The sequence below is a fragment of the Nerophis ophidion genome, linkage group LG13 (assembly GCF_033978795.1).
Source record: "Nerophis ophidion isolate RoL-2023_Sa linkage group LG13, RoL_Noph_v1.0, whole genome shotgun sequence".
NCBI classification, from domain to species: Eukaryota; Metazoa; Chordata; class Actinopteri; order Syngnathiformes; family Syngnathidae; genus Nerophis; species Nerophis ophidion.
In genome coordinates, this window is record NC_084623.1 from 18,967,758 (window position 1) to 18,988,245 (window position 20,488).

Sequence of the window (20,488 nt, forward strand, 5' to 3'; positions counted from 1 at the left end):
ATGGTATCATAGCTTCCAATGGACCATTCCAGAGTCAGACCAGGATTTTATCTCTGTTCAACCAGATACCGGTCAACTAGAGTCTAATGAGAGCTTGGTAAGAGACTTAGGGCGTGATCTACGAAAGGTTTGTGTAAAGTAAAACACGTGCAAACTAGATATCATATGTAAGACGATCTGTTAAGCTTGTGCGTGATGATTGGGTCTCTTTAAAGGCCTACTGAAATGAGATGTTCTTATTTAAACGGGGATAGCAGGTCCATTCTATGTGTCATACTTGATAATTTCGTGATATTGCCATATTTTTGCTGACAGGATTTAATAGAGAACATCGGCGATAAAAATCACAACTTTTTGTCGCTAATAAAAAAGCCTTGCCTGGACCGGAAGTAGCAGACGATGTGCGCGTGATGTCACTGGTTGTGAAGCTCCTCACATCCTCACATTGTTTACAATCATGACCACTAGCAACGAGAGCGATTCGGACCAAAAAAGCGACAATTTCCCCATTAATTTGAGCGAGGATGAAAGATTTGTGTATGAGGAAAGTGACAATGAAGGACTAGAAAAAAAAAAAAAAGAAAAGGGCAGTGGGAGCGATTCAGATGTTATTAAACACATTTATTAGGATAATTCTGGAAAATCCCTTATCTGCTTATTGTGTTACTAGTGTTTTTGTGAGATTATATGGTCATACCTGAAAGTCGGAGGGGTGTGGCCACGGGTGTGGTGACCGCCAGTGTCTCTGAGGGAAGCCACGTTTCTCGACGAGGCGAAGCGAAGGCAGCCGTTGGGGCCGGGCTGAGATTTTTTTTCCCCCCCTCCACGGTGGGAGCATCCCACGTTCGGGGGCGGCCGGTCGGAGGAGGCAAGAGAGTCTGCAGCTGCCTCTTTGACAGGTGCACGAGGAACCACACAAGCTCACCGCTCATGTGTACGGTAAGAGCCGACTTATTACCACAAATTTCTCACCGAAACCTGCCGGTTGACATGTGGTAGGGATCCATGTTCGCTTGACCGCTATGTTCCATAGTAAAGCTTCACCGTCATCTTTCGAGAATGTAAACAAGGAAACAAGGAAACACCGTGTTTGTGTTTGTGTTGCTAAAGGCAGCCGCAATACACCGCTTCCCACCTACATCTTTCTTCTTTGACGTCTCCATTATTAATTGAACAAATTACAAAAGATTCAGCAACACAGACGTCCAGAATACTGTGTAATTATGCGATTAATAGCTGGGATCGGGGCTGGAACAAAATGTCCGCTACAATCCGTCACATCACGCGCTCGCGTCATCATACGCGTCATCATACCGCGACGTTTTCAACAGGATACTTCGCGCGAAATTTAAAATGGCAATTTAGTAAACTAAAAAGGCCGTATTGGCATGTGTTGCAATGTTAAGATTTCATCATTGATATATAAACTATCAGACTGCGTGGTCGGTAGTAGAGGGTTTCAGTAGGCCTTTAATAAGTAAAATAAGGAAAACAAATCATTCGAGTCTGTCTTTATTAATATGCAAAACACATGCTGATTATCAGAATGACCACAATACTGGGAAGAGAAAATGCAAATATAAATATTTAGCACATGCAGTGCGATTTATAAAGAATTAAAACAGTTCAGCTGCCTCTGTTTGTGTCTATATTAAGTATGTCTACAAAAGACGGGAAAACTGGTGATGCCACTGCAGCTCTGTCTTACGTATGCTTGTCAACATTTATGTACTGTCAAAAAAAAAAAAAAATCGTTTATTTAGCAATATAATGTTATATTTTTATAGCTAATGGATGACTTGAGGTGCTGAATAAAAAAAATTAAATTGATGCGTTTTAGTGTCTGTTGGCGTTTTTTGCTTTTTTGTTTTTTAAAAGACGTTTGTATTTTCATTTATATGAATAAACTTTTTTGGGTCTTATGAGCGCACCTGCAGCATGCTTAAAAAGTAGGATCAATTATAGATGCACTGTAATAATAATAATACATTTTATTTGGTATAGCGCGTTTCAGAGTGCTCAAAGAGGCTTTATAGGATAAAAAATGTTGTATAGAAAACAGTTCAGAGTAATAATATAAAATACAGGAAATATAAAAACAGTGCATTGTAAAATAATAATAATACAGGCAAATTACAAGAAAGGACATTCAGGACACAGAACACTAATCACTGGTTAAAAGCAGATCCGACTAGGTGTGTTTTGAGAAGGCTTTTGAAGGTGGGAAGGATGGAGCAGTCACGGATGGGTTTGGGAAGAGAGTTCCAGAGGGTGGGAGCAGCGTAGAACTCACTCTAAGATGCCCATAAAAAGTGGTACATGTCTGCTGCATGTTTCCAAACATAGCAAAACGCCACAAGTAACTCAATTTGATTTAAAAGCGATTTTCAGAGATAAAAAATCCCAAAGTCCTTCACAAAACGTAGGTGAATCAAAACAACAATTAAATTAAAATAACAGGGGCAACATAATAAAAAGTATTTAAAAAAGTTAAAATTCCATTAACTAAAAGCTTTTCTGAAAAGTGAAGTCTTCAAATGTTAAAAAAAAAAATAAGTGTACCAAGGGGGGGACTGGTGCAAGCAGGGCCGTAACTATGATTTGACAAATACCTAAGTCAAAAATTGGAACTTTGAAAGGCTGAAATCATGGGTATCCCAGCACCATATAAAAACATATCCACATTCAATTTTATTGTTTGCACACCCTGTTAGCACTTGGTATTTGGATTGCTGTAGATCAGGCCCTTGTTGTCAATTTTAACATGTGGCAACCTATTAGTTTGTTTTATGTGCAGTTAGATTTCATTTACAACAATTTGCAATTTTTGACACTATAGTTGCAGACTTGGTCTTTCAGTCCAATGGAAGAGAAAACATACATCATTGAACCTTTGGTCTCTGTTTGGCCAGTCAAGAATCTTGAATGTGAAAAGACAGTTATTCCCCTCAAAGTTGTGGGGACAGGCTCCAAGGGCTTCATACAGGTGCATTTGCCAAATAAAAATTGTATTCACACAACATTTAAACAAACATGTTAATGCATAATTATGTGTTTCCTTTTCAGGCTGTTAGAGAATTTGTGGATATGGAGGACACTTTGGTTGGGTGTTCCCAGTCAGTTGTTGTTTCTCTTGTGAACAACAGTACTTGCTCAGTCTCCTTCACTCTTTCTGTTGAGCAGACACTACAAGATGAGCAAACTCATCAGGATCCAGAAACTGAGACATGTATGCAGACAGGTACCTCAAATCTCTGTTGATGTTACGTTTACATCAGAGTGCAAGTAAAGCTGTAGATAACTTACTCCGTGTGGGTTGATTTGGGTCAGCTCTGCAGCTTGACTGTCAAAGCGAAACTATGGCCTCACAGTCCACAAGGCTCCTCCGTGCCACATTTAGGCCGGATAGACAAGCCCAGTACCAGTGGACCATCAGCTACATCACACTGAGCCCCAATGGTATAAAGACAAAATATACTCAAGATGAAAACATTACACAGCACATGAATTGTTTTCAGCCCATTTACTCTCATCATCTGTCCCACTCTATTTACCACAGGTGTGCCGTTGTCCTCTCCCCAACCACTGTGTGAAATGCGTGCTAAGGGTGTGTTCCCCACCCTACAAGTGACCGATGCGTGCAGTCGCGGCACTGTAGCGTGGCTCAACAAGGCATATGTGTGGAAACTATTCTCAGTAGACAGCTTCAATGAGCAGCTACTCTCCATCCCCTCCCCTGTGGAACACACTTACACAAATCCAGAAAGGCACAGGTAAGACACAAGCCATATTCCTACAAACAACTACTGATATTATAGGTCGATAAATGCTTTAAAATTTAGTATCGGAAATTATCGGTATTAGTTTCAATAAGTAAAATTAATGGCTTTTTAAAACGCCGTTGTACGGAGCGGTACGTATCCGGTAAAACACGGACGTAGGGAGAAGTACAGAGCAGTTGCGTCTCCCAGTCTTCAGCCCCTCCCCTCTCCCCTCCCCCCTCTCCCACACACAACACAGGAGTTGAGGACTGCATTATGAAAGGTTTACTGGTGATGCTTGATGACCTCAACAAACCGCCGCGAGAGGCGCAAAACAACAACAAGAGTGTGTTGGTGCCGGTGCTGTAGCCATAGCTAACAAGCCAGAGAGCTCGGTGACTGACTAACGACACCATGTCTATGGTTTGGGATTATTTTAAAGTGTGTCTGATGGATAAAAAACTGGCAATTTGCAATGACTACAACAAGTTTGTTATGCGAGGAGGAACTAAGACGTCGTCCTTTAATACGAGCCATTAGATCTCCCACCTCTTCAAGAATCATAAGGAGATACACGATGACTATAAGCGGAAGATGGATGAAAAGCAAACACCGGAAAAAAGTAGTACCACACAGTTGTCGCTTAAAGACTCCACCAAGAAAAAAAAAAAAATACAACAAAAACCACCCCAGGGCGAAAGCCCACGTTGTGGTCAGGGAAAACGCATGCAGTTTGGCAAAAGCTACGGTGGAATTTGATGCGGCTAGTCTGCCCTGCATGACGCACACTTTGCAGCTTGCAGTGAACAGAGGTGCCCTGTCTCAATGCAGCATTTCTGAAGCTCTGGCTGACTGTTAGGCCACTTCAAGCACTCACCACTAGCTTGCAGCACATTTTTGTTACTCATATAAATATGGTAAAGCACGGCTGATTGAGCCCGGTTTATAATTTCCTATTATACAGTATACCAGGCGGCCTTGCACTAAAGGAGGACTATGTCATGATTTACTTTATTACTGTAGTATACTCTGGACAGAAGCTGTGTGCCTTCATTGTTTTTGTAGCTGTTGTTTTGAGGCATGTTTAAAAAAATAAAATAAAATAAAATAATGCACTTTGTGAAAGTCAAAGTATAGTATTTCCCATAGTTGTAGTGGGTATCAGCATTATCTCAGGGAGAGTATGTCACAAATTCCAAGACGCTGTTTTGAGGCATGTTAAAAAAAATAATGCACTTTGTGACTTCAATAATAAATATGGCAGTGCCATGTTGGCATTTTTTTCCATAACTTGAGTTGAAGTTGTTATTTTCTTTTGGAAAACCCTGCTAAATTGTTTAATGCATCCAGTAGGGCATCACAATAAAATTAGGCATAATAATGTGTTTATTCCACGACTATATATCGGTATCGGTTGATATCGGAATCGGTAATTAAAAGTTGGACAATATCGGATATGGGCAAAAAAGCCATTATCTGATATCTCTAATTGTATGTATTATAGTTGATTATTCTGTAAGTTTTGGAGACAGAATGTGGAATATTTATAATTCAAACTGTATTTGTAACCTGCAGTTCCTCTACAAGACCTTCTTTTGTTTTTCTGTTTTTAGTATGCGCACCTACCCCACCATTCTAATCAAAGCCATGTTGGATTTTAACTTCAGTTCAGCTCCCCTGAACTCAGAACCTTCTACTTTTGTGTTGGTGTTTCACAATCCTGGCTGCATCCCTGTAGAGTGGTAAGTGACACGCAAAAGGCAAGACCTAAGAGTACACTACAGTACCCAATGTACACTATTCTAGCAAACTACAACAACAGTACTAAGTATTGTTTAGTTACTGCCTCTGCCTCAATGTACATCATTTTTAAATTTGATGTATAACGGATTAGATCTTTACATACAGTAGCGCTTTTGTAGACACTCTAACCGCTTTACTTTGTTAACTCAGATTGTCTATTCAATCACTCCACACGCATGCTGTACATTGATGATGGTAAGATACATTTGTGACCACAGCTGCCTTGGGGTAGACTGACGGAAAAGGTGGCTGCCAATTTGTCCCTCAGGCCTCTTCGAACACCACCAAATATTAATTCCCATCCATACACTAGTTTGAGTGGCACTGGGAGCAAGATGGGTGAAGTGTCTCACTTAGAATAGAATATAATAGAATAGAATAGAAAGTACTTTATTGATCCCTGGGGGAAATTCAGCACCACAGTTCGCTCACAATAAACTATAATAATAATAAATAATACATGACATATATTATATATATGATGCATTAGAATAATATAAATGTATTGTATATATATTCTACATTTAAGTGCAGTCAAGAAGGAACATATGCATTATACAGTCTGATGGCTGTCGGTGAGAAAGACCTCTTGTGTCGTTCCGTGTTTTTTTGGGAGTCTGAGCCTTCCACTGAACATGCTCATTCTCTCCGCAAGGTCCGAGTGTAGTGGGTGGGAGGTGTTTTCCATAATGGCTAAGAGATTTGCTAGACTTCTCCTCTCTTACACCACCGCCAGAGAGTCCAGCTCCACTCCCACCACGTTACTGGCCTTCTCTACCAACTTGTCCAGTCTGTTTGCGTCCCTCACTCTCAGCCCGCTGCCCCAGCAGGCCACGACGGACAAGAAAGCGCTCACCACCACCAACTCGTAGAACATCTTCAACATCTTTGTACAGACGTAGAAGGATCCTAGCCTCCTGAGGAAGTAGAGGCGGCTCTGTCCCTTCTTGTAGAGGGCCATTCAGCTTGTTGTCGATGTGTACTCCGAGGTATTTATAATCCTAAACTATGACCACATCGACCCCCCTGATGGAAACAGGGGTTGCCCGAGTACTCCTCCTCCTTCCCAGGTCCACAACCAGCTCCTTGGTCTAGGTCACATTGAGCTGGAGGTGGTTCTTTCCACACCATGTGACAAAGTCCTCCACCTGTGCCCTGTATTCCTCACCATCACCATCCTCAATACACCCCACTATCGCAGAGTCATCAGAAAACTTCTGAAGGTGGCAGGACTCTGATTGATAGTGGAAATCGGTGGTGTAAATGGTGAAGAGGAAGGGGGAGAGGACAGTACCCTGCGGGCCCCCGGTGTTGCTGACCAGCCTGTCAGACACACAGTCCTGCAGTCGAACATACTGTGGTCTGTCAGTCAGGTAATCTACAACCCAGGACACCAAGGGGGCCTCCACCTGCATCTTCTCCAACTTCACATCCAGTAGCCCAGGCCGTATAGTATCGAAAGCACTTAGGCCACAAAGGCAGTGACTAGAATGGCATAAGCTGGATACGTACCAGGAACACTCAAGTTTCTGGACGAACGCTTGATCATCTGAGTTATGCCGCCCCAAATATATATATCAAGGGATTTTGCTGTGTGAGTTCCAATTGTCAAGAAATGGTTACACTTATCCATGAAATAACAAATACTAATTTATTACTCTTTTTCTTCTTTTTTTGAAATTAGGACATTCTTGTTTCCAGACGACCAACAGGTAGACTTTAAGCAGTGGACCCAGGCACAAGAGTTATGTCACAATGAGCTTCACCAGATGGAGGTCTGGCATCCCTTAATTTGATTTTAATGTATACATTAGGCCAGACCTGGGCAAAGTTAGGCGCGGGGGCCACATGCGGCCCGTTGAGCTTTTCAATACGGCCCGCCGGACATTCCCAAATCATTTTTTTAAATCTTTAAGATGGAAAATATAGCTGCCATTATGATTTGAAGTGATGTTTTCTAATGACCATAAGTCTTCAACTATGCAAAGTATTTCAATGCTTGGAATCTGTGCTTATGGGTGATATACTATTTACTATGGTAATATAAGTAGTTGCTATGGTCATCTAATTAGTGACTATTGTCATCTATATCAGTGGTCCCCAACCTTTTTGTAGCTGCGGACCAGTCAACGCTTGATAATTTTCTTTGTTTGTCATGAAATAAGGGAGGTTTTTTGGGTTGGTGCACTAATTGTAAGTGTATCTTGGGTTTTTTATGTTAATTTAATAAAAATAAAAATCCAAATTATAATAATAAAAAATTATTCTGCGGCCCGGTACCAATCGAGCCCGGTGGTTGGGGACCGCTGATCTACATCACAGCAGCTCAGCCGAGGCACCAAGCAGTGTGGGCGGGAAGCGTTTCCACGGACGGGGAAGGAGATTTTCACAACGTTTTAAAGCTTAGGGATATATAGAATAGAATAGAAATTACTTTATTGATCTCTGGGGGAAATTCAGCAAATATCAGATAGATCAGATTTTAGGTGGGTTTATTTTGTACCCTTTGCGTTCATGTTTCACCATTTGTTGCGTTTCAATTTATTGTAAAAAATGTCGATCGAAAGTGGTGTGACGTTCATATCTTGTCAATACTCAGTGTTATATCCGTCATAGAAAAATTTAAAATTCCATTACGTTTTTTTAAGGCGGTCTGTCTTTACGTTTTTAGGATTCAATCAGACATTATTGTGAAGTTTTGTATTAGTGTTCTTAAAAATAGATATACCGGCCCAAAGACACATTTTTTATCTCTAAATTAGGCCCCCGAGTCAAAATAATTGCCCAGGCCTGCATTAGGCTGTCAAACTATTGAAATATTTAATTGTGGTTATTTGTATGTGTCCAATGGTAAATTCATAATTGATCGTGATTAATCACAGATTAAATTTTTTTTATTATCTTTAATAAGTGTACATATGTGTACATTTTAACATGTTACTGGCCAATTTATTTGTTTTGTGCAATTTTTTGTTCGTCAAATATTATGTATTTTCCAACAGCTCAACACAAAAAATTATTTATTATTACAAATACATACACACTGACACAAAGGGGTGGAGCAGCTGGGTAAACTTGGCTGGGTTGGCGGGATTTAGCAGACTGTTAAACAGCTCTAATGTGTACACGCTCACTGAATGTTATTGTTACCACTGTTAAAAAAGAGAGTGAATTCAAAACTGTATTTCTTAGGGCTGTCTTCAAGTACCGTATTTTCTGCACTATAAGGCGCACCGGATTATAAGGCGCACTTTCGATGAATGGCCTATTTTAATATTTTGTTCATATATAAGGCGCACCGCATTATAAGGGGCACAGAATAGATGCTACAGTAGAGGCTGGGGTTACGTTATGCATCCTTTAGATCATGGGTGTCAAACTCTGGCCCGCGGGCCCGCCATGTCATTTCATTTGGCCCTTGAGGCAATGATAAATTAACATTAGAGCTGGTCCGCCGGTACTATACAATGGCGGTGCCGCTGTATCACCGCATTCAACGCTAATTCTCATCCTTGCCAACACTCCCGATCTTTCCAGAAAAATCACGAATTTCCACCTGGACAACAATATTGGGGGCGTGCCTTAAAGGTACTGCTTTTAGCATCCTCTACAACCTGTCGTCACGTCCGCTTTTCTTCCATACAAACAGCGTGCCGGCCCAGTCACGTAATATATGCGGCTTCTACACACACACAAGTGAATGCAAGTCATACTTGGTCAACAGCCATACAGGTCACACTGAGGGTGGCCGTATAAACAACTTTAACACTGTTACACCACACTGTTAACCCACACCAAACAAGAATGACGAACACATTTCTGGAGAACATCCGCACCGTAACACAACATAAACACAACAGAACAAATACCCAGACCGCCTTGCAGCACTAACTCTTCCGGGATACTACAATATACACCCCCGCTACCAAGAAAACTCGATTTTGCATGTCACTAGAAAGTTATATAAGCCTTGCTTGTTCAATATTCAATGCAAAACTTGCAAAACTTGTTTGGGTCCCTATTAAAAGGTTAAGTTGTTCAACTTTGGCCCGCGGCTTTGTTCAGTTTAGAATTTTGGCCCACTCTGTATTTGAGTTTGACACCCCTGCTTTAGATGGAGCTGCGCTAAAGGGAATGTCAACAAAACAGTCGGATAGGTCAGTCAAACTTTATTAACAGATTACAAACCAGCGTTCTGACAACTCCGTTCACTCCCAAAATGAATAAACAGCTGTTTTATTATTTTCCCCGATTCAATAAACACGTAAAAAATAGTCTGATACTGTTACGGTAAATCAAACGTTAGTGCAATCACAATATAGTAACACTCGAAATAGTGCAAAGGAATAATATATCAATAACTCAACGTTGCTTAAACAATAATGTCACACAACACAACACACAAAATACACATGTAAAGCTCACTTTATTAAGTTATTCTTCATCCATGAATCCCTCAAATTCTTCTTCTTCAGTGTTCGAATCAAACAGTTGGGCGAATACGGCATCCGAAATCCCCGGCTCCGTCTCGTCGAAGTCGTCATTGAAGGAGTCAGTGTCGCTGCTGTTGATGTTAATCTCTCCCTGCTGCTCTATTCCCGTGTTCTACTGTGTGACTGATCGCCTTGTTTAATCTCGGCACGCCTCCCGCAATCATATATACCAGCATGCATATATATATATACACACACACTTTTACATGTTAACTCACAGATATTTGGTCAGATACAGGCAATAAAGATATATACTTTTGTTATATCTGCAGGTTGTGGAACTTTTCAACATTTCTCCACTTTCAGGAATGTTGCTTTCTGGCCAGCAGAGGGCAGTACAGTTCAGCTACAGGTCAGATGATTTCTTTCTTTCTTTATTTTTTGACCACAAGGGCTGAAGTATGACTTGCTTTTGTGGGTTCAGATCAGGGGATGTTGTGAATTTGTAAAGCCCGTTATGACACTTGTGATTAAGGACCTTATACAAAATGTTTGATTGATTGATCTTGGAATAATGTATACTACACTTTTCACAGTCACGTCTTGGTTGGAACACATCAGTTACCAATCGTTTTAAAAATCTCACACGGCAGAGAGATCTTGGTGAGTTACATAGCAAAATGGCCTGGGTTTTGCATATGCAGAATTTGCTGTGCTACGAGAAATTCTAAGATGGTTTCTAATTAAAATTAATTTGGTTGGACAGTTACACTTTCAAGGAGTGACATTGGAGCAGGAAAGACCATTTCTCTACTTTCTAACCAGGCATCATGTTTTCACTCCTGTAATGATCGGGGATCTAACGTCTCCAGTACAGGTGAGCCTTTGAATGCCTGTGGCAGTAGGCTTTCTTTAGCTTATTATTATACTATGTAATCATTCAACTGTGAGTTTGAATATGTGTTTTCTCTTTCTCTTCTTCACATATTTGAAAATAATGCACACTGGGTTCGATTCAGTGCTTCTCCACTATCCCCCCTCCGCTGTGATTACAAATACCGTATTTTACGGACGATGGAGGGCACTGGGATATAAGCTGCACCAACTAAATTTTAGAAGAAAACATTTTTTTTTACATATATTAGCGGCACAGGACTACAAGCCATAGATTTATAAATGACGAAACTACTTATTTGCACAGTAAATGTTTATTTAAATATCTTAATTGTTTCCAAGCGGTGCCTTTAACAGCAGTAAAACGGCTGATCAAACAAAACATAAGTCATAGTCATTGAGCCATTAGCTACGGAAGCTAGCTCTCCAATCAGCTAAACAGACTCAATAACTTCACTGTGACATATTGGTGACTTTACTGAGGAATTTGTTAAACCGAAACAATACAAAAAGAATGCCGTTGGAAGTTAATTATACTAAGACAGACTTGTAAATGTGTTAGCATATTAGCTAATACTAACAACGCTAGCGTCATTACATTACAATAGCATGTACAAATGTGCACGAAAACACTCCTACATACATTAAACATGGGACAAATTAGTAAGTAAAGTCAGTTTTAGTTCAACTGTAAAACTTAAAAATGTTGCTTGGATTGAGGAATAAAGAATCCATATGTGTAGAAACCCTATAGAAGGCTAGAATACTGAACGACACTTTGGTTGGAAAAAAAAAAAAATCACTGACGGTAATTAGAAGGACACTGCAGCGCGCACAGTACACGTCCAAAATATGACACCGATGCACAAACAATAAAACACCCTCTCAGTGTTCTTACTTTTTTTTTTTTAAATGTCTAAGATTATTTTTATTATTGCCCCCAGACAAGAAAAATCCACAAATAATCCGCTCCATCTCAGGGTTCAAAGTGTCGGAAAAAAGTAGAGACTTATAGTCCGGAATTTACACCAGTACCATTTTTCTATAAATTGTTATAAGTACACCTTTGCATGACATTGCACCCATAACATTTAAGACAAAAAATATTAGTATAGCTCAATTTACAACAAAGACTAACTATATTAAGATTATTTTTTAGTCTGTAACACAACATATTTAAAGTGCATCATATTGCCATCCATCATCCATCCATCTTCTTCCGCTTATCCGAGGTCGGATCGCAGAGGCAGCAGCCTAAGCAGGGAAACCCAAACTTCCGTCTCCCCAGCTACTTCGTCCAGCTTTTCCCGGGGGATCCCGAGGCGTTCCTAGGCCAGCCGGGAGACAGTCTTCCCAACGTGTCCTGGGTCTTCACCGTGGCCTCCTACCGATTGGATGTGCCCTAAACACCTCCCTAGGGAGGCGTTCGGGTGGCATCCTGACCAGATGCTCGAACCACCTCATCTGGCTCCTCTCGATGTGGAGGAGCAGCGGCTTTACTTTGAGCTCCTCTCGGATGGCAGAGTTTCTCACCCTATCTCTAAGGGAGAGACCCCCCACCCGGCGGAGGAAACTCATTTCGGCCGCTTGTACCCGTGATCTTATCCTTTTGGTCACAACCCAAAGCTCATGACCATAGGTGAGGATGGGAACGTAGATTGACGGGTAAATTGAGAGCTTTGCCTTCCGGCTGAGCTCCTTCTTCACCACAACGGATCGATACAGCGTCCGCAATACTGAAAATGCCGCACCGATCCACCTGTCGATCTCAAGATCCACTCTTCCCTCACTTGTGAACAAGACTCATAGGCACTTGAACTTCTCCTTGGGGCAGGGTCTCCTCCACAACCCGGAGATGGCACTCCACCCTTTTCCAGGCGAGAACCATGGACTCAGACTTGGAGATGCTGATTCTCATCCCAGTCGCTTCACACTCAGCTGCGAATCGATCCAGTGAGAGCTGAAGATCCCGGCCAGATGAAGCCATCAGGACCACATCATCTGCAAAAAGCAGAGACCTAATCCTGCAGCCACCGAACCGGATCCCCTCAATGCCTTGACTGCGCCTAGAAATTCTGTTAATAAAAGTAATGAAGATCATATTACTTGAAATGAAAATAAAAAAATCCTTATTTTATTTTATTTTATTTTTTGACAGACTTGAACCATTTGATGCTGAAAAATAAAATGTAAATTATCCATTCAAATTGATCAGCATTATTAACTCTGTAGCACGATATAAAAAACTCTAACTTACGAAACAAAAAATAATAAAACTATTTGTGCTGATTTGCTTTTTTATATCAAGATGAGGAAGTTAACATATGTTTTAAAATGTTAATTGATGTGAAAGTGATTGAATGTTTTTTTGTCTACACGAGCCCTCATTCAAATACACACATGTTACCTTAATAATAAGTGGGATACAAAATAAATGGATGTTTGTATGTTTGTACATTTCTTCACAAAAGCACCCTTTATAGCTAGTATGTGGGTTTGTTTGCTTTCACAAACTTTGAAAATGTTTGGGAACTTTGTTTTCTACATTTATTTGGTGGAAACAGCAATGCTTTTCAGGATTAATTGGCTCCTTTTTTTAATAACTCTCTAGTCATACACACACCTAAAATTGAGAACTTGTTTTGATTCATGTAATTGGTTTTGTCCTGTAGATGTATGCCCTTTACAACGGTGGTGGTATTCCTGTCCATTATGAAGTGGATGCAGGTGTGTTGTCACAGCTACAAGAGAACAATTTTAATCAACCGCTGCTGAGTTGCCTCAACCCAGTGGGAGAAATTCTACCTGGGAAGACAGCATCGCTGGAATTCATTTTCTCTCCATTGGAGGCCAAGATGCACAGTGTATGCAAGTCATATAATCTGAATACTGCTCAGTTCTAACCTAGTTCAGCCAATTGTAACAGAAAATGATCTGTTTGTTTTTAATCATTTAGAATACAGCTTTAATAGTAACATGCATATCAATAAAAGCCTTAAAGCAATCTTTCATTTCTGTGACTAAGTGTAGTAATGTATTTTTTGTGTATCACCAGATGGATATTCCTATTCACATCCAAGATGGAGACACTACACTATTACGGTTTGACTGTTGTGGCCTCGGTCCTCAAACAGTGCTCTCAAGCAGCGATACCAAATCATCTATACCCTGTGTCCGAAGAATACCACTACCAGGACTGGTGAGTATGGAGAAACTGCGTTTAAGTGCAAGAAATAGACATTACATTTACAAACCATAACATAACTGTGGGTATCAATCACAATCCAATAAAATCAAACGTGAGAGAAGAGTGATTTAACAATATGGGTAGCACATTGGATGAAATCTATAAATTGCAGGTAGCTGTGAATGTGAGTGGTCGACTATGTAACAGCCCTAAGATATATTGGGTTCGAGGAACTTTATTGGTCACATAAGACACATGAAAAAGCACAAGATGATCATACATACATACAGGACTGTCTCAGAAAATTAGAATATCGTGATAAAGTCCTTTATTTTCTGTAATGCAACTAAAAACATGAAAATGTCATACATTCTGGATTTATTACACATCAACTGAAATATTGCAAGCCTTTTATTATTTTAATATTGCTGATTATGGCATAGAGCTTAAGAAAACTCAAAAATCCTATCTCAAAAAATTTGAATATTTCCTCAGACCAAGTGAAAAAATAAGAGTAAATCATCATCTCCATAGAGCTTTACAACAGATGGAAGCATGTACCCAGCTGCATTGACTTTGGACTTGATGAAACACAGTGGACCAAAAACAGCAGCTGACATGGCTCCCCAAACAATTGCTGACTGAGGGAACTTCCGTTGTCTAGAGTTCAGGAGTGGTTTGACCATGGGAATACGGCTATTGAAGCTGTATTTGTTGAAAAGCTCTATGGAGATGATTTCATTTTCCAGCTAGATCTGGCACTTGTCCACAGTGCCAAAACCACCAGTAACTGGTGTGCTGACCATGGCATTACTGTCCTCCATTGGCCTGCCAACTCCCCCTACCTGAACCTCATAGAGAATTTGTAGGTTATTGTGAAGAAGAAGCTGAAAGACACCAGGCCCAGTAAGGCAAATGAGCTAAAGGCCGCCATTGAAGCATCCTGGGCATCCATCACACCTCAGCAATGCCACAGGCCGATTGCCTCCATGCCACGCCGTATTGATGCAGTAATCCGTGCAAAAGGATTCCCAACCAAGTACTGAGTGCATTAATTGACATTTTCAAATGTTTGATTTTGTTTTGCTGTTGTAAATACTTTTTTTTTACTTGGTCTGAGGAAATATTCTAATTATTTGAGAAAGGAGTTTTCTTAAGTTGTATGCCATAAAAAGCAATATTAAAATAATAAAAGGCTTGCAATATTTCAGTTGATGTGTAATGAATCCAGAATGTATGACATGTTCATGTTTTTAGTTGCATTACAGAAAATAAAAGGACTTTATCACGATATTCTAATTTTCTGAGACAGTCCTGTACATACATACTGTACACAGTGGCACCCATTCTGGAGAACTCTCCTGTTTGATCACACTGCAACTTGTTTTATTCTAAATCTATGCTCTAACGCCGGTGTGTACCTGTGCAGGGTGCATTCCTGTCTCAGGACAGTGTCTCTATAGGCAACATGCCAGTTGGCACACAATCCTCAAGAGTCATCTTCTTAATGAACACGTCCCTGAAAGAAACCCTCTATAAATGGAACTTAACCAAGGTGAGCATTCTACGGATCCAGGAAAAAAAATGATAGTTTTCATTATAAAAAAGTGGACAGTCCTCAGTGTTTGACCAAATGATTTTGGGTATTATTTAGGGGTGTAACGGTAGACAAAAATTTCGGTTCGGTACATACCTCGGTTTAGAGGTCAATGTTCGGTTCATTTTTGGTACAGTAAGAAAACAACAAAAGAAAACATTTTTGGTTATTTATTTACCAAATTTGTAAACAATGGCTTTATCCTTTTAATATTTGGAACACTATAATAATTCTGCCCACTTTAATCAACATTAAACTGCCTCAAGTTGTTGCTCAGATTAAATATAATGACAAAACTTTTCTTTCTTCTACATATAAAAAGTGCAACATTAAACAGTTTCAACTCAACTCATCATGCTTAATTTATTACAGCATTTGGGAAGCTTGTAGTTGATTTTTATTATGTAAATGTTATATTTGTATCAACATGTGATAGCAGGGACCCTGCCATTCAAAACTATTTTGCTACATTACTAATGATTAATGTAACTATAGCTGAAAAAATCGTACAATAACAATAGGAGAGACTATTCAACCCTGAACACCATGGAGTTCATGTAGGCTTAATGATGCAGTAACAATATTATATCAACTATCACAGACAGAAACTCTTCATTTAACATCATGTCCTTTTTTGCTGCTTCAACACAGCTCAATCAACGCAGAAAAGGTAAAGTGAGGTAACAGACAGACAGGGCTTTGCTGTCGTAACACACGCACACACACGTGCGCTCTGAATACGCACTGCTGATTGGCTGTTACCGCTTTGCGTGTAACCAATGAGATGGTTGTGTGGGTGGGACAATGCTGTGTGCTGTGTACAGACAGACACAGAGGCAGAGCGGAGCAGCTTGTTAAGACTTTAGCATAGGCGGCTACTTAATATGTTCGTGTGGAAACTCGTTCGGTACACCACCGTACCGGACCGAAACCCCCGAACCGAAACGGTTCAATACAAATACACGTACCGTTACACCCCTACTATTAATATATTTCTATTGGTTTAATGTGCATATAGGTTTTGATTTTGTACCAGGTGTCTCTAGGCTTTCACGTGTGCTTTTTGTTTGGTGTAAGGTTGTACATATCTATCCTGAACAAGGACTTCTATATCCAGGGGAGAGCATCTTTTGTGTTCTGACCTTCAAGGCAACAGACTACCCCACTGTTTATCAGCTCGATATCACCTGTCAGGTACCCCCAAACTCACTGGCTGTGTTGCACACCATCTGTTGAACTAGAAGATAAGGGCCTTATCCTAAGTTTACTCCTTTCCAACTTTTTTTTCTTAGTTGACGCAGAAAGCAGCTTTGGATCAATATTATGATGCTCTGCAGCGTTGGGAGCAAGAACGAAAGAAGCAGCAGAATGAATTCACAATAACAGACAGAGACCTCCCTGTAAGCCAGCAAGTTTTTAACAATAAGCGTAAAACAACAACGCGCAAAAATGATGATGGGAGCAGTCCTTACGGTTATAACTTTTGCTTGTTACAGGCATCTGCCACTGCTGTTCCAACAAAAGGGCCGTCACTGTGCAAGTACAAGGTGACAGTAGCTTCATTATTGTGTGTTAGTTGAGTCAAGCCTTCACACTATTATTCAGGATACAGATATAAAAGAAATGTGACTGCATGCACTTGAATCATATATAAGTCTTATGCAATAACCTGAATTTATAACGGTTTGTCTCCAAATTATTTCAAAGGGAGGCACAGGATATGGTGGCGTTGGTGGGTAAAATAATACAACAAGGTTGTTCTTCCCGCTCAAGAAATCTGAATTGCATTTAAAAGTTGCCCAGAACAGAAGGACATAAGACAGATTTAATGTTTTCAGTACAGTGCCTTGCAAAAGTATTCTTCTCTCTTGAATATGTTTGCCTTTTTTTGTTTTTATAAAAAAATTAAATAATGGTCAATTTAATTATATTTTTTTGTTTTGACAACAAAAATAACTGAAGTTTTTAAAGAATGACTGATTTTACAAGTTGGTCTCTATTAATCAAACATGTGTAAGGTAAAGTGTTCGCCCGCATCAATTCCGTATTTAGTAGAAGCACCAAAGGCTGCAATCATTCCTTAATCTGTTTTGATACACCTTAATCAGGCTAAAACATTTGGGGCCTCTTTTATAAATCTGTGTGTGGATTCCAACGTAAACATTGTATAAGCTCAAACCTCTAAATGCACATATTTTAAATTCATAGATCAATGCTCCCCATGACTGCGTGGGTTCCCCCCGGGTATTCCGGCTTCCTCCCACCTCCAAAGACATGCACCTTGGGATAGGTTGATTGGCAACACTCAATGGTCCCTAGTGTGTGAATGTGAGTGTGAATGTTGTCTATCTGTGTTGGCCCTGGGATGAGGTGGCGACTTGTCCAGGGTGTACGCCGCCTTCCGCCCGAATGCAGCTGAGACCCCGCAACCCCGACTCCTCCTACTACTCTATTAATCATCAATGTATGGCCATGCAAATTAACTCATGAACTTAGTAATTAATTTAATGAGGACTTATGATGATTCTATTCTATGTTCAACTGTCTTCTTGTGGTCTCAATCAGTGGTCCCCAACCACCGGTACCGGGCCGCAGAAGAATTTCTTATGAATAATTATTTTTTATTTTTTATTTTTATTTTTTTATTAAAACAACATAAAAACACAAGATACACTTACAATTAGTGCACCAATCCCAAAAACCTCCATTTTTCATGACAAAAAAACAAACAAAAAAAACAAAAATTATCAAGCGTTGGCCGGTCCGCAGCTACAAAAAGGTTGGGGACCACTGGTCTAAATAAAAATGTATTGGATATGCTTTTGTGTAAATTTAGCGTGAATTTTGCTCTACAGTTACATTAATAACCCTTTTTTTTTAGTCTGTCTGCAAACTGTTTGTGGAGGCAATCCGAGGTTTCGATTGAAACTATCCATGACCCATCCTCTCCAAAAGAATCAGAATCTATCTTTTGAAAATATATACTTGTATATATGCTATATCTTCAAGACAAACTTCAATAGTATTTTTTTGTGTTGTTTAAATAATAAACTTTATTAAAATGAATAGATTTAATTGTCACAATAGGCAGTATACCTGCAGACTCTCTGATTGATACATAGCTGCATCAAAAAAAGCACATTTTTACAGGTGTTGCATGTCTCACATCGATGTTATTATACATATATGAAAATAATACTTTGTCATACCTTTCCTTATGTTTTCTTAAACTAAGTCGTAATTTCACCGTCTTTTCCTGTCGGATTTCAGCGGTTAATCCCCGCCCGAGTCATACCAAAGACTATAAAAAAATGGGACCCACTGCCTCCCTGCTTGGTACTCAGCATCAAGGGTTGGAATTGGGGGTTACATCACCATAAATGATTCCCGGGCGCGGCACTGCTGCTGCCCACTGCTCCCCACTGCTCCCCTCACTTCCCAGGGAGTGATCAGGGGGATGGGTCAAATGCAAAGGACAAATTTCACCACACCTCGTGTATGTGACGATCATTGGTACTTTAACTTTAATTTCGCAGTGGTCCAAATGTTGTGGACGGACAAACATAGGAGTATTTTTTATTTTTATTTTTTAAGACTTAGAACAGGTGGGAGAGCATAAAAAGAGAATGAATATACGGAAGCTACAGCAGCAGAATTCTCACTCATTAAAGGGGGAGGAGGCTTGCCAACACAGTATGTCCAGAATGACCAAATACTATAAGTATATTTGTATATATCGGTATCGGTTGATATCGAAATCGGTAATTAAGAGTTCAACAATATCGGAATATAGTATTTGCTTTTTTAATGTGTATTTTACTTATGTTTTAAATGTTATTTTTTAGTCTGTCCTTTGTCTCTATTTATTTGTGGTGTACAGCCCTTTGTTCTTCATCTGTGGTTGATTTTAAACGGCTTCATAAATAAAGTTGGTATGGTATGGTATGGTATGGTATGGTATATCTGCAAAAAAGCCAAAATCGGACATCTGTAATTGTGACTCTTTAACAGTTCACACATATGTGACCTGCCTGACAAAAATGTAGCAACTCCTGATGCACTGATTCACTCTTATTTGTATCTCCAGATTCTGCCGCCTATTAATTCCAAGTCAGCACGAGCAGAGCAGCGTGTGCAGTCTGATCATGTAAAAGTTGGGGCACGCCCTGTACCACCTCAAAATACTCTGCTGCATCTGTGTGTGACAGCACGCTCCTATCGGTTTCAGGAATTTATCAGAAATTTCCCCGACCAGTTTAATAGTCACTATAGGTAAACTACTCAGTCTGTCACATCAATGTGGATATTTAATGCATGAAGCTATACCAACCCTAGAATATGTTTTCTGTTGTTCATGTATAGAAATAATAGAATAATGTGTGTTCCTCCCTAAAGGTGCTTCCTCTCTATCAAGCCTCCTTGTCCTAAAACCATGTTGTGTGATACACACCTTGATTGGCCCCCTGCAGAGACGCCTACTCCTGAGCGAACCTTCCTCGAGCATGTTATCACTTCTCTACTCAGGTAACACATTTGAAAGAGACAGTAAAAGCTGTGACTTCTCAGTCAAATCCATTCTCACCTTCAGCATACGGTCGATTTTGAAATTCATTGGCACCCATAAAAAATATGTTTGGCTTGCTCAGCTGGACTAAACTAAACTCTTCTTAGAGGTCTGTTCTCAGGATTCACATTAATGTATTAACATTTTTGCATTGTGATGAGCTTCTGCAGCCCATTTTTCCACCAACCTTTCCAGGCTCTAGCATTACTAGGAATTTACTTACACAGGTAAAATAATTATTAGTAATCT

The 20,488-nt window shown here is 39.9% G+C and overlaps 1 protein-coding gene across 1 annotated transcript in view; it reads left to right on the top strand.

The window, feature by feature from the left end:
• Positions 1-20,488, top strand: part of cfap65 (cilia and flagella associated protein 65) — a 35,865-nt gene that overhangs the window by 11,732 nt on the left and 3,645 nt on the right. The window contains exons 16-33 of the mRNA XM_061919413.1: positions 13-97; positions 2,840-2,986; positions 3,067-3,241; positions 3,331-3,459; positions 3,560-3,773; positions 5,375-5,503; positions 7,249-7,339; positions 10,330-10,409; positions 10,594-10,660; positions 10,764-10,874; positions 13,564-13,755; positions 13,947-14,090; positions 15,508-15,633; positions 16,753-16,869; positions 16,968-17,075; positions 17,172-17,222; positions 19,763-19,947; positions 20,071-20,199. Coding sequence (XP_061775397.1) covers positions 13-97; positions 2,840-2,986; positions 3,067-3,241; positions 3,331-3,459; positions 3,560-3,773; positions 5,375-5,503; positions 7,249-7,339; positions 10,330-10,409; positions 10,594-10,660; positions 10,764-10,874; positions 13,564-13,755; positions 13,947-14,090; positions 15,508-15,633; positions 16,753-16,869; positions 16,968-17,075; positions 17,172-17,222; positions 19,763-19,947; positions 20,071-20,199 — 2,280 coding nt within the window. The remainder of the gene's footprint in view (positions 1-12; positions 98-2,839; positions 2,987-3,066; positions 3,242-3,330; positions 3,460-3,559; positions 3,774-5,374; positions 5,504-7,248; positions 7,340-10,329; positions 10,410-10,593; positions 10,661-10,763; positions 10,875-13,563; positions 13,756-13,946; positions 14,091-15,507; positions 15,634-16,752; positions 16,870-16,967; positions 17,076-17,171; positions 17,223-19,762; positions 19,948-20,070; positions 20,200-20,488) is intronic.